Here is a 14917-nt window from a genome sequence, read left to right as displayed (position 1 = left end):
AGGGATAAGATTCAGCTTCTCCCCCACTGGCTTCTCTCGCAGCTGCCTCCTCCAGGTCACACTCCTTGCCATACAGAAACTGCCTTTAAGTATTCCAGATATCTCTCATTTGCCTGAAGTCTCTTGCGTTCCTTTCTTTCATCTTGATTGAAAATGTCTAAAGAATTTATAGAAAAGGGCACTGTTTTGAGATCCATTGAGGTGACTCTGTTGATCCAGGTTTGGTGCATTAATAAATATTTTTTTTCCATGTGACACAGGTTTTTGTACTTGCAGTGCATGCACGAATGTATGTATAATCTGTGTGCTCTGGAAGCCCTTTCTGCAACACTGCTGAAGCAGTTTGAATTATTTTTCACTCGGCTTCAGATTGCATCTTTATAAAATACAGTGGAATCCAGTGCTGGAAAACATGCAAGATTGACAGCCCTGGAAATTGAAATCCCTATTTATCCATGTACTAGCTAGCACAGCCTAGCTGTAGCAGACTCTCTATCTTGGCAGTACAACTCACGTTTAACCTGATGAGATGACCTTCAGTTATTTATTATTTAAAGAGCACTGAAGGTTTGCAAAGATTTCTCACAGTGAGAGCAACATGTTTCAATTTGTGTTTTCAACATCTTTCTATATGATGTGTTTATTACAGTATAAATACAGGCTTGTGTCTTTCAAAAAGCAGAGCTATGAATGCTGCACTGGATTTTTCCTGTGAAAGAGATGTGGTTATGTACAGTTACGTAATTAGTTGTAGAAATTGATAAGGCTGTAGTGAAAAAAAAAACCAGAATGCATCATGGTGACATTAGCAATATAGAATTTCTGCTAGATCACTCTGCAACTGTCCCATCAATATCATGGTGAAGTGGTTTGTAACAGAGGAAAGACTTGGCCAGGTATGAATGCAGAAAGGAGCACAATATGGCTTTTGGGTATACATCTTGGTGGTCTCAAGCAGCACTCGCTAAGGACTAGCTATATCGCTCTAAGGACCTTATAGACTGCAGGTCATTCTAAACTAGTGGTGTGCTGGAGAGTTGCTGCGGTGGGATAGGAGGAGGCTTTCCATAGGTTATTGCTATGAGACCACTGAATGTATTGTGTGGCATAAAATGTAGGGGCGGTCAGGAAGCTTCCCTTTAAGCATCTGTGGGGTTCCTAGAAAATTTCGATGCGAGCTAAACAACCCAAGAAAGCTGAATCTTTATTGTGTCTTTATTGTTAGAAAAATCTGAGAGAAGATGTAATCATCGTATGTGTTTCTATTTATGAACTCAAGGTGACTTTGACACATTTGGTCTCTGAAGTGTAGATTCCTCAAAAGGAGCAGTCTGAAATATGTTTCAATGTATGCAATCTGTGCATACATACTGTATGCTTATAAGTTTCCAAAGTGATAAATGAAAAATGACGGCTGCAAAGCTACAGAAGTCTAAAGTGATTTTGGATATGATGGAGACATCAGTGACACTTCATGTAATTTAGTCTTTGACTGATGAAAGCTGTCAGCCACTGAGAAACCATTGGGAAAGATGTCACCAAGCAAATTGGATTTTCACAACATTGTTAGTTTGTGAAATAACTTTACGGAATAGATTTTTTTTCCCCTGAAAACTCTTTAAAATGGAAATCATTAAAAAGAGCATCATAATTAAGAATTAGATAAAACATGAAAGTCTAAGAAAGTAAAAATCCAGAAGAGGATAGTTCAGACTTGGAAAAAATAGAGTATGTTAATTTTATTATTTATAATACACTAATACACAGAGCAGCACAGAGTATGCTCTGAAGAAAACCCACAAGAGGCTTCTGTGTATTGAAACAAATATGTCAAGAGGCATTCATTCCTCATTTAACACTAGGTTATTTGGCATCTCCTTATTTGTTGTTTGACAGCTTCATTGGGTGCATTCCACCAGATAGTATACGATATCTCTTGTGTCAAGTTTTATTACTTTTAAACAGACTTAAAAATAGAACTTAAATTTTTAACAGTGGTGTTGGAGGAAGAAAGTACAATTATGTTTTATTCTCTTTAGAAGAATCTATTTCTTTTTGTCATGCTGTATTTTAGGATCTAGAAAAAAATAAGCAAGTTTGTACTGACAGAAAGTTCAGGCATGTACAGGGATGTTCCTCATATAAGTGAAACCTTTGTGAATATACAGGATCTTCAGTATAAGCATTGTAGTAGTTTTGAACTTGGCCTTTTGTTTTTGCAAACTCTGATGGATTGGATATTTTTGCTTTAAAATGCTCTTTGAAAATCTTTGTACCTTCCATTATTTTTAATTTTACCTGGTTTATTTTAAGAAAAGATTTATTAACTTGATATTTCACAGATATTTTAAAATATCTGTATCTGGCTTCAGGATCTAGTGAATAACAAAATGTGGGTCGAATTTTCAGAAAGATCTAACAGAAATAATGATTTTGCCTTCAGACTTCCTATTTCAGGATTCTGATAGCTTTATTAGGGTTTCCTGTGTTTCTGATAGACATCTTCAGGTGAGAGAGTTGTCTGATTTTTCTATTGTAGTTCTGAATTGAATCAGAGATCTAAATGCAAAATTTAATGTGGAAGAGTGTCATGTGGATTGGTGGAGTCCGCTTTGAACACTTTGAAATGTTGCCTGTAATCATGGAGGGTTAACTGTGGGATTAGAGGAAACACTGAACAGTGCTTTCACTTGTGTGTTGAATCTTTGTAAGTGTGTGGAAAAAATTTTGTTGCTGTATAAAAGGATCTAAATCTTTGCAGAGGTAAAGAGCAACAAAGGGAGGTAGCAACCTACTCACTCTTTGAGCAACGTGCTGTATTGGGAGGTGTTTCTGTCCATAGACACCATGACCAGGGTTGGAGCTAGATGATCTTTAAGGCCCCTTCCAACCCAAACCATTCTGTGATTCTATGATACTCTAGCATTTTGTATAATCAGTGCAGAGACACTGGGTGGTTCAGTCCACCTAAGCATTCTTTGTTGGATACTCTATTGCTTATCCAAAAACTAATGGAGGAATCTAGAAGCTTGGTGAGATGAGTGGGTGTTTTGAATACTTATCTTGATGGAAAAGGTACATACAAATAAACTGGGGGAGAACAGAGGTGTTCTGTAGCAGCGATGTGGGATGGGAGCTCTGAGGTGCCTCACCTCTCCCTTTCCTTCATATCAGTCTGCTAAACCTTATTGTCACTTAAGCTGTTGCTGTAAAGAGAGTCTTTTGGTTATTGATGGGAACAAACAGATCAAAAGCTGGTAGCGAGATGGGAGTTGAGAGGAATTGGGAGTCTGAAAAGTGTTTGCGAATGGGGCCATGGAGCCATACTAAAGTGTTTTCCTCCACTGTATTTGTGGTGTCTAAGCTGTGACCACCATGCATTTGCTGAAATGTGTTTAACACCTACTGACCTTTAAAACCCTATGAAAGAACTGCAGGGCTAAACCCACCATGAGAAGGATAAATTTGCTTTTATTATCTAATGGAAGCAGACTGTCACAGTAGTAATTTCACAACAGTTTGGAGCTCGTCCAGCAGTATTTTAAAGAAGTAACTATCTAATAGAATCTTTATTTTGGAAGTTTGCCTAGTATTAATGTGCAGAATATCCACTAATAGTTTTGTTTTAGCAGTACAATTTTGTTCTTTAGATTGGTGATTCACATTTAAAATGCATTCTTTTAAGTTTCTATGAAAGCTAAATACTCACTACTATCCAGTACTTTTATACAGTGGCATACAAAATGATAAGGAACTGTTTTAAGTTGAATATATATTTTTTTCTAAAAACCAGCTATTTAAAATTTCTGAAATACTATCTTCCTTCTGGTTTCTCTTTACATCCATGTACAAATTTTGGCATGTTTTTCAGTACAGTTTACAAATAAGAAAGTATGTCCAGATGGCTGCAGCAAAAATCTGTGATGTGATGATCTTCTTTCATAATTATCCAACACATATGACTCCCAATTTCTGTGTTGCCTATTCCCAATTTATGTAGAATGCAACAGCTAAGCTTGAATTACTTTCATCTTGCCTCTTTTTTACCTGCTTCCATTAACCTTGCCTTCACTCAAAACTACTTCTAATACATCTTCAAGATTTGACACAAATTTTCATCCAACTCTAACTTTAATCTTCTTCATTCTCCTCTCAGGTGATAAAACTCCTTTCCTCCTAGCTAATTTTTTTCCTGATTATCTTGGTGCACTGTTGTCTACTGCTCTGTTCATGGATCTCCTCCCAGTTCTGAACTTCTGCTTTTTTTCAATCCATATTTTTAAACTTTTATGTATATATATATATAAATAGTAAAGTTTCAGCAAATTGTTAATGCAAATGACGTCACAGCTTTACTTTTAATTGTCACTCTGGTCCCACATAGAATCCTAACTCTCACTGGTGAAAGTTCAGAATTCACTTTTTCTGTGATCCCTTTGTTATACAGGGAGCACAGAGGCAAGAGATTACAAAAAGTGGGTTAACAGTGAAGCTAGGGAAGAATAAAGTGAGTTTGAAGGTTGTTCAAGAAATTTCTTCATTGCAGTAGTTCCCCTCTAGACTGAAACATATTTCCCTTCCAAAAAAATGTAGCTAGTTATGTGACATCAGCATAATTATGTAGCTGAGAACAAAGGAAAACACAGTGCCATAAATTGAGATTGTGTTTGCTAACAAATATGACGAAAATAAGTATTAAAAATACTTTAACTGTCTGATTTTTTGTTTGTTTGTTTGTTTGTTTTTCCTAACTTTTCTTCAATAAGCTGGACTACCATAATATTACGATATTCCTTTTTAATGGGTAAATACGAATTTTCATGAATAATTTTCATTTACTGAGGTGTAGAAATATGTAGTATAGCAAATTCAATTGGGGGCAGTGTTACTAGGTCTCTGAAAGTACAAGTTGCTTGGAAAATTGTTGTCCACAGCTTAATGTATCATATTTTATCTCTCAACAGTGTGCCAGGGATATTTGAAAAGAATATTTGCAAAGGCCACTACCAACATGGCTGGATAAACTGAAAGAAACTTCCAAAATGCAATTTTTGCCGTGTTTTGTGGCAGTTTGTAAGGAAGTACAGTTAATGACTACATGATTCTGTTGAAATTGGGGGTTTTAACTCAGCTATAGCCAGAAGAAAGATATCTTATCAGAATCACAGACCTTCCTACTGGATGAGTGAAGGAATATTAAAGACAAAATGTGGATATGGCTATTCTGGTTGCTGTTTCTCTTTGTGGTCACAATTGATGTACTGTAGCACGTGCTTTGTAAGAAAGTGTACTATGGATATTCTATGTCTTATAGTCAGATACTATATTCACTTTTCACTAGGCTTTATGAATAACTCAGAAATACAGACTTGTATGTACTGTGTGGTGATACAAATGCAAAAAAATACAAGCTACCAATGGTGTGCAGTACAGGGCTCAGATCTTTGGAGGAAATGGAAACATGGCTGTGTTTGGTGAGAGGTGCATCCAGCCCAGCATCTGGTCTTTGTCAGGAGCAGACAGCATGTGGGTCAGGGAAGAGGGTGAGACTGCAGAGAGCAGCTAGTGGGATTTTTCCAGAATAATGTTGCAGTATCAGGCTCAGGAAGTTTGTGAGTTTCACACAGCAAAATGGGAGTGTCAAGGTATTTCATAGCTTCTCAATCCCATTTTGAAGCTATGTAATTTTTTAAAATAAACAGGGTCCTGTGGTATGGTGTCTGTTCTGAAATGCTGTTACTCACAGCACCTGAAAGTATATTTCTATTACAGAACAGCTTGTGTTCTATGTCATATCCATGGTGTTGACAGTTTGTTGGTCCCTAAGAAAATGTGTTTGGCTTGCCAATAGTAGTACCAACTGGAAAAGGAGCAGGCAAGTGTTGTATAGAGAGAAAAGAGAAGATGAAATTCAGAGGGTGAGAGGGTGGGGTGTTGATCCCTTAATTGCTACAGTTCTTCCTTCTCCATTTCCTTTTCCTGCCCTAGCTGACAGTTCTGTGCTCTCCTGGCTCATTTGCTTTCACTTTATGCCTGTCCTTTGCCTGTTAAATTTCCTCTGATTTTTCACCCACTTTTCAGACCTTTATTTGTGAACAACAATTACCATTTTGTTCTTCCATTAAAGCTATATTGTAAAAGAAAAACTTTGCTGGCTTTGTAGTCTGTCTGAGATGGAGAATCCCTCCTTCCGCCACCTCAGGCTGACTTCTGATGCCCAGTCTAAGGATCACAGTTCAGTGGATGTCCCAGACAGTGCATGGGGAAAGGTATCTCAATGACTGGACTAAGGAACTAGATGAGTGGAAGGAAACTTCAGGTAGGAATTTGGGTCTTGTGAAGATACCAAAAAGATCGAGGAGCTAATGGATAGCTAAGGAAAATGGAATTTTAAAAAAGTGCTGACATTTTCCTGGAACTTGGGCCTAGGCTGCACTGATTTCACTACCTTTATTCCTCCCCCTAAGCTGCCTGTGGTGCTCTTCTGTGTGGGTTGGCCTGTGTTTGCTCAAGGAAGCTGTGGTCCACTGGGGCTGTGCCCCACTGATGAGGCAGTCAAGCCCACAATGTGATACTTGAGTTCTCAGGTGTTATTACAAACTCCTTGCTTCAGGCCACTGTTCTTGAAGCAGTGCTTCCTTTGTGCAAATCACAAGTATCAGCTCTTTGAGAAGCACTGGAGAACTAACTTCGATGACAGATTCTTCTTTTATGAGTTGTCACCCTCAGTTACTGATATTAGCAGACTTTTGGCAGAATGAATTCAAGGATTGATTTTTGACTGTGTTAGTCAATGACAGCTGATGGCCGTCTGCCTCTCGCAGATCTTAAAATTCATGCCACTAAAGAAATGAATGACAATATTAAAAAAAAAAAAAAAAGAACTCAGTAATCAGTTTGTTAATTGAAGCTGACTCTCACTTTATGCAAATACAAATTAGAATATGCTACTCAGCCGCATAGTAAACAGTCTGCATTGCTGGGTCTGGTGATAAGACGTGATAGTGTATGACTAGATTATTTCACTGAAGAAGACCTACAGCCTCCAGTCTCATCTTGATATCTAATGAGGTGATCTTTGAGCTATTGATCTAATCTAATTTTGTATCTGAGTGATATGCAAATTGTTTTCTTAAAGCTATACTGAGTAAGGAATGTATTTCAAAGTAATTCTACTGTAAAGAGGTATAGGTTTGGAGTTTTTTGTGCATTTGACAGGAAACAGGATTCACTATAATAAAAACAACTTGGGTTTTTTTTTTGGAAACAGCCTTCTTGATGCCTCCTTCCAGCTTCCATCCTTTTTTCCTTCTGGGTTCCAGGGCTTGTCACTACTGGTGTTGCCAGAACTAGGAACTGAGAGTATACACATTGATTTAGAATTTAGCTAAGTTTTTTTTGGTAGGTGTGATGACAGAGCCTTTTTTATATATTCCTTTCTCAAACAATCTTCCTCTCAAATATTTTTTATGAATTAGAGGAGTTTAGCTTTAACAAATAGAGAAAAATTACAGAAAAAGGCACTGAGCTTACATTGCAGGGTATTCATATACCCCAGTTTTATGACTATATGAATACTGATACCCTCATCTGTCTGTATGCAGCGTATAGTCTTATTTCATTAACCAAATACTTTTTTTTCAGGTTTGTGCTTGTGCACAAAGGTAAATGTTATCTGGAGCAGTTACTTAGCACAGCAAATTTTTATCAAACTTTTACTGTTTTGCAAACCAAGATGTGGAGCAAAGTGCCCAGGGAAAATGGAATGAGTCCCCACCAGCAAATTACATGAGCAGCGTTTGTGAGGGTAGACACTAGTGTGCATATAAAGAAACCCCAGACCTGCTTGAGGGTGTACCCAGAACCAGTCCTGACACTGGTATCTTTTAACCATGCCAGACTCTGCTTTTTGTATACTTATATTGACACAAGCTCACTTCATCTTTCAATGAAAGTGCAGTTAAACTGATGTTTACAGAATCAGCAAAGTTAATTATTTGAGAGAAACTTTACTGCTGGACAGATGCAGGTAGTGTGACAGCTCTCTCTTTATACAGCAGCTTATTTTGATTGAACAAAAGAAAATGTTGTTTATAATTCAGAGTTAAATTGTACTTCCAATACAGTGTATTTTAAATGATCTAGAAATATGGACATCCTGATTATTTAATTTTAAATATATGACTTCAGTGCCTGGAGGGAATAGTCTAAAATGAATCTGATTGGATTTAGCAGCTGCAGTTACCTGCCTTGTATGCTTAGCTGTTCACACTTTTTCTCTTTTAAGTGTCTTTTTTTTTTTTTGGCTCAGCTAAAATACAAAACCTTGAATTACAGGATTTTTCCTCATCAAATACTGTTGATGTAGAAATCAAATGTCACCTTTGTAAAATATAATACCTTTGCCTGAGGGGTCTTATTCATCTTTATACTTCTAGGCAAGCTGGACCAAAACAAAGGGAATGAGGGAGAGAATAAGTGTATAAGACCCTTTACATACAGGACTAAAATAATATATTGAAATAAATTGCAACTTATAATGCTGCTTATTCTGCTTTCATTTTGCATCCTCAGACTATTTTACAGACTTGTAAAATGCAATTTGTCAGAAGTTTGATTAAAGGTCTCTGCTAGAAAAACTATGCAAATAACAGGTCAATGTGCTGTTTCCCAGATGTTTAGAGATAGTTAAAAACTTGGTCAGTGTTACTATTTGGATATGTCTTGAAGAGTTTTGGCCTGACCATTATGTTTCATAGTTGATAGACATTTACATATGGAAATTGTACAGAAATCAAGGAAACTAGCCTAAACTTTTCATGTTTAGGATTCTCTTGGCTTTGTCTTGTCATGTCTTAGGCTCTAGGCTAACTATACTTCTTGGCACAGTAGCTGCACTTTCAGTAAGGAGAAGGGCTGATTTTAGGAAAGATTGCTTTGCCTGCCTCAGGACTTACGACTTGTTGCAGTGTTTCAGCTCTGTTTAGGTACGAAGTTCAGGTGCAACCTCCTCAGGCTCACTCTTACAGCTGTTATTGTGGGCAGAGACAGAACTTGTGTAGCAGTTCTTACTCAAGCATGTGCAGAAGGCAGAAATCTAACCCTTACAAGTTCTGTGGAAAAAGATTTGGTTTTGAAGTATTTTCTAAGGTGTCTGTTTATCTGTTGATGCTGTGGGTGTATGTTGAAGGTGTGTGTTTTGTTTGTGGTTTTTTTTTTTTGTATTTTTGGGGGGGTTGGGGATGTGTGGTGCTTGGGAGGTGTTTGGTTTTGCTTGTTTGGTTTTTCTTGTTTTGTTTCGGGATTTTTTTAAAAGTTACTTTTTATTTTTCACTCTAGCATTATATTAGGTGCAGTCTCCAGAATCCTTTCTCCTTCCATGCATATAGTAGTGTAGTGAAGGGGATAGTGACTTAACGTGTGATGAGGTTTCTACCTACTACTTTGATTTACTGTTCTCTTGTCTATTAGGGTCTCTGAAAACCCTCCTCTGAATAGTTGCAAGTAAGCTTCTGCTTGCAGTTTCCCACCATGTGCTTAATATATTTAAATTATTACATCTAAAATCATTAATAGGCTTAAATAATAGAATAGTGGAAAACATTTAAACATCCAGAAGTTGAGGTAGAGAGAAACTTGAACTGTTACTGTTTTCTCTGAGATATATTATCAGAAATGCATTTACATCCTTCTTTGTCTCTCCTTCAAAGACTAACCTTGTCTTTGGATATACTGGTTGAAAGAAAGGAGTGTATCCTGCCTCCATTTTTGCCATGTGAGATGCATGCACTGAGAGGAGGAGTTCAGCTAGGAAAGAAAAAAACCTCTTTGACCTCTCTTTGAATTTAGAGGCTGAGGAAAGGTATTGTTGTGAAGGAATCTTTGTTTCTGCTACTGAGTTCTGTTCACAGTGGGCAGGTGGGGAGAAGTTCTCTGGATATGTGAAGGATACAAGACATCAGACATGTCAACATTTATATCTTAGTCCCATGAAAATCAGTATCCTTTTTGTAATGGAAACCAAGGCATCCATAAATACATAGATATTTAATATTTCAATTAAGAGTCTTTTTATTTCTTTCTGCAGAAACAGGATTATCTTTTTTTAGTAGTAGATACAAAAGTACTATAGTAGAGCTGGTTTTTTGAAACTTGGCTGGGATGTGACAGCCTAGTTACATAAAGACCATGGGGCTTCATTTGCAGCCAGGGAGATAGAGAAAGCTGGGCTTCCAGTATAAATGTTTCATTTTATTCTTGTTTAATTTTTGTCCACTATAGTCACACATTTATGGGTATTTCTGAGACTAAAAATTAAAAGAAATGAAGTTTTTAGCTTTTTTTCATCATGAAAGTACCATATTCCTTGGTGTTGGAATACTTGCTGCTGTACTGTGTGCAAGAAAAACAGCTTTTGACTGTGATGTGGTATCAGACCTTTGTTTTGCTTCCTACATACACATATGTAATCTTACAGAAACATGAATTAGAACTAACTGTTAGTAATGTAATTGTATGATATTTAAGTTAGGAATATCCATTAACTATGCTATAACCCATATAAACTGAGCTGATTTTGTGTAAGAATAGTACCTAATGCATTGCAATGTCACCCTTGCAGAAAATGGACTATCAAAACATTGAAACGAGCACTTTATGCCCTTATATACGTGAGTGCACAGAATTTCTATGAGCAGATACTGCCAACTGTGAGCCACAAACAATTTGAAGAGACAGATTCATATTGGTACATGACATCATAAGATATACTACTTAGGAAGGTAAAAATATAAATTTAACTGCCTAGGAGCTCCCCACTTTTTTTTCAGTAACATAAGCAAATTTAGCAGAGAACAGAAAATTGACTGTTAAATTTATGTACCACTCAGGTGTATTATGTCTTTGATCTATGTATTTTACTTTAAAATAGCAAGGATTAGAAGTCTTCAGGTCTTAGCTGGAAGGAAGCAAAATAAGGTAGTAGGAGAACAGCAGTTCATCTTATGAAGGCTGGTGCTACAGTAATGCTAAGGAACAAGGTTTACTATCCATTCTGCTTTCTGAGTGTAGCTTTTAAAACATACTGCTCATACTGTGGGGTATCTTTGAATTAACAGGCCTTTATGTGTTTAGGTTGTTTATGTTACACAAGTAAAAAGTTTCCATCTTACTAAACAGCACACTGCAACTCAGTGAGATCAAATGTATTAAAATAAAAATTACTTTTTTTTTTTTTAAATGAATCACTATTGGTTAGTATAATGACATTTCTGCCACTATGAAGTTGTCTCAAATATCTGATCTTCTCCCATAAAAGGCAGTGATGCCTCATAACTGTGCAATTAGCAAGCAAGTTTGTGCAACTCACTGAAGCTGATAGTGGCAAAAGTTTTTTTGGGCTGCATCGTTAGGTTGTTACTGCTTGGAATGTTCTAATGATAAAACTTAAAGGAATTGGGTTGGACTTAAAACTATATTGACACTGTACATATTCTGTTACATATATATAAGTGTCTGGTTATTGGATGTGTCAAAAAATCAGGGAGTTGAACTTCAACTTTATTTTGGTTCTAATGAAAACAATTACAGTGTTGATTCATGTCTAAATTTTAGCAGAAAGGGGTCTTCAGCATTAGAGTCTACAGTTCACAGCCTTGTCATTGGTCTTGGCAAATGGGTGCAAATTAAGCCGGTGTCATAACCAGTGACCCTTACTCCTGTAAAGCAAAAGTATATCAGAGCATTGAGATTAACCCTGTCTTACCACTTTCTGTGCTATGCTGTATATATTCTGCATATAGGCAAAGAGATAGATGCTCTAGGGCTGTTGTTCTCTCAAGTCAGTAGCATGAAGGAGCAATTCCTTTCCTACCTTGTACTTGCAAGCAGTCAGAGCACGGTGAGGAAAGCAGAGCAAGAAGCAGTGGATCCAAGTGAACAGGAAAGATATATTTAAATACATGTGCTGTATCTAAGAGAATAAAATAAAAAATGTTGGAGAACATTATTTTTCCCACACATGTTAAAAATAAAATTTTAAAGAGAGGGAGTCAGGTTGGAAGGGGTAATGAATATCAGTTTTTTAATCCCACTGGGTGAGAATTCATATTGCTAAATTGGGTAACTGATTATAGGTTTGTGAAGTAATTAGAGGAGCAGCTGACAGCATGCTTTTGAGTAGTCAAATACTACAGAGATAGAAAGAAAGCAACACTGTATTGTTTTAAACATCATGAATTGTCTAATTTTTCCTGTGATTGGCTCTTGTACTGGAGTAAATTTCTTTGAATTCTCCAGGTGCTTTTCCCACATGAATGCAAGAAGAGTAGACAGTTAAAAGAAGTGACTGCTGTGGAGGACAGCATGACCACCATGAAAGGAAGCTGCCTCTTCTCACTGCTGTTGGCAGGACTTGGGGTGTTAGGGATGCTGGAACCAACAACAACAGAAGATATGCACTGCCACAGAGCTGAGCACCCAATTATTGCATACAAAGGTAAGGAGTAAGCGCAAAAAAACTTTATTCAGAATTTGTGGCTGAAAATATAATTTAAAGGTAGGTGACTCATTTTCCTTTGTGATTAAAACCAGCCTGTACTGTTGCATGGAGTTATTCTTTCCAGGTGCAGGATTCTGCATGTGTAGACTTAATCCTATGAAGTTGCTCTTGCCATCTTCCTCCACTCTGTCTAGGTCTCTCTGGGTGGCAGCCTGGGCCTCAAGCTTACCAAAAGGTTCTCCAAATGTTAGTGTTATCTGCAACCATTGCAAACTGCATTCTGTTGCCTCCCCTTGGTTGTTGAATTAAGATGTTAAACAGGACAGGTCCCAGAATCAACCCTTGTGATATTCCATTTGTTACTGTCTCAGGTGGAGTAAGAGGTATTAAAAATTTACTCTGAATCATTCAACTGGCTTTTTAGCCCTCTAGTTTCCCACCTGAAGAGACAGACCATAAGATCCTAATTTTTCAGTGAGACAGTGTTGAGATAAGTGACATCCTCCACTTTTCCATCATCACTAAAACCAGTTATTTTATCATAGAAAGTGAGGTGGTCAAGAATGATTTACCTTTGACAAGTCATTGCAGATTGTTCTCAGCCACCTTTTTCTCCTCCATATGTCCAGAAAAATGCACTCCAAGAGAACTAACTCCATAAATTTTCCAGGAACTTCAGTGAGATAGACTGGTCTTTAGTTCTCATATTGGTTTTCTACAGTTACTGAGGACCTTCCTTCATCTCTGTGACTTCTCAGAGATGAAAAGTGGCTGATTATCTAAGTGTCTGTGGATGCAGCGTGTCTAATCACATGCATCTGTATAGACCAAGATCTTGCAAGTCATCCCTGACTCAGGCTGCATGTCCTTTTGGTAGTTCTTGAACCCCTTTTGCCAAACAACAGATACCTTTAATACCTTGTTGGAGGTATTGAATCCCTCAGCATCATCTGTGTCTGCTGGCACTAGGTCACCTGCCCAATGCAGCAACAGGCTTATATTTCCCTCTTCAACCTTTTGTTGCTATTGGAGCAGTGGAGACTGCTCTTGTTGCCCTTGACATTTCATGCAAGTCTGAACTCTCTTTGTACTTTGTGGTCTTTCTAAATTACTCATTGCTCACCTTGTCCCTGCTTACACCTCATACACACAGTCTTTTGTGCATTGGAGCTGCAACATGAGTTCCTTGCTTCACCAAGACAGTCTTTTCATACGTGTGGTTGTCATCTTGCGTATCGGGGTGAAGTGCTGAGGAACAGCTGGAACAAAGCAAAGAATACTTGGATGATGTTTTCTGTAAAAACCTAAGACATTTAATAACTTATCTGACTTTTTTTTATTTATTTGAGATTTTTTCCATTAGTGTCACAACTTAGAATGAGTTCCAAATAGTTTGTAGCTATGAGGATGTCGGGATTAAGATGTATTATATTACATATTGCATTCTTCCTGTTTTTCTAAGAAAGCACATGTGTATGGTTTTTGTTCCAGTGAATTAGAATTTATTGAATTTTAATTGAAAAAAAATTTGTTTCCATTCTTTTCATAAAGTTAAAGAAAAGAATGTTGTGTTTTTTACAGAAAGTATTTTGTTCTGGCATTTTAATGGTTTAATAAAACTAATGTTACCAGCTGTCCCTTTCTTCAAGACACTGGAGAATTAACTAAAATGGTTGCATTCTTTACTTGGAACAACAAACCATCAGTGTATTGTGAAGGAGAGACCTTTATCACGTTTATTGATGGACTAAATAGTATGAGTTATTCTGGTGAAATATCTGGTTTCTTTAGCATTCATATTACATGTATGATTTAGTTTAAAATGATATTTTTTATTGTAACATTCATACACAATGTTGTAAATTAAAGTAATTGAAATAGCACAGTTAAAGTTCTGCCACTTGTTAATTTCACAGACTAGGAGATCACTGCATGTAGTTTTTGTATATGGAACTGTAAAAGCAAATAATTGGGACTCATTATCAGAGCTACATGCTAGGAGCTGATTAAAAACATGTTGTTTTATGAATCTGATTCAGTCAATATTTAGGAGAGTAGCTTGTATTTAGTCCTGATCCTGCCTTTTAGACTTTTCTTATTCTCTTTCATATCTAATTTTTGATGATATCCTTATGTTTTTAAGTTACTATGCTAAGACTTTTAGGGGACAGAGACTTACTCTCTCATCTTGTTTCAGTTCCATCTTGTGAAGTAACCAAAGAGAGTGTCACAGTTAGAGTTCACTGAACAAAACCAATTCATTTTTGCTGTAAATATATGTGGGAAATACAATTATATAGAAACATTTATTGTTTCTGTATGTGTCAGATCTTTAATATGAGATTTAGTAAGATTTTCAATGCCAGACTCCCTCTTGAACTTTGTGGTAAAAATATCACTGATCAGTGCATATCCATG

General features: G+C 36.8%; 1 protein-coding gene across 2 annotated transcripts in view; it reads left to right on the top strand.

Moving 5' to 3' along the window:
* SEMA5A (semaphorin 5A) overlaps positions 1-14917 on the top strand; it is a 324829-nt gene that overhangs the window by 87394 nt on the left and 222518 nt on the right. For both annotated transcript variants that reach the window (XM_050315083.1, XM_050315092.1), the window contains exon 4: positions 12298-12496. In XM_050315083.1, coding sequence (XP_050171040.1) covers positions 12364-12496 — 133 coding nt within the window. In that variant the 5' untranslated portion in view covers positions 12298-12363. The remainder of the gene's footprint in view (positions 1-12297; positions 12497-14917) is intronic.

Source organism: Myiozetetes cayanensis, unplaced genomic scaffold (genome assembly GCF_022539395.1).
Source record: "Myiozetetes cayanensis isolate MyiCay16 unplaced genomic scaffold, myiCay2020 scf1, whole genome shotgun sequence".
Classification (NCBI taxonomy): Eukaryota; Metazoa; Chordata; class Aves; order Passeriformes; family Tyrannidae; genus Myiozetetes; species Myiozetetes cayanensis.
Note: the sequence above shows the minus strand (reverse complement) of the source record. Positions and strands in the feature narration are given on the sequence as shown.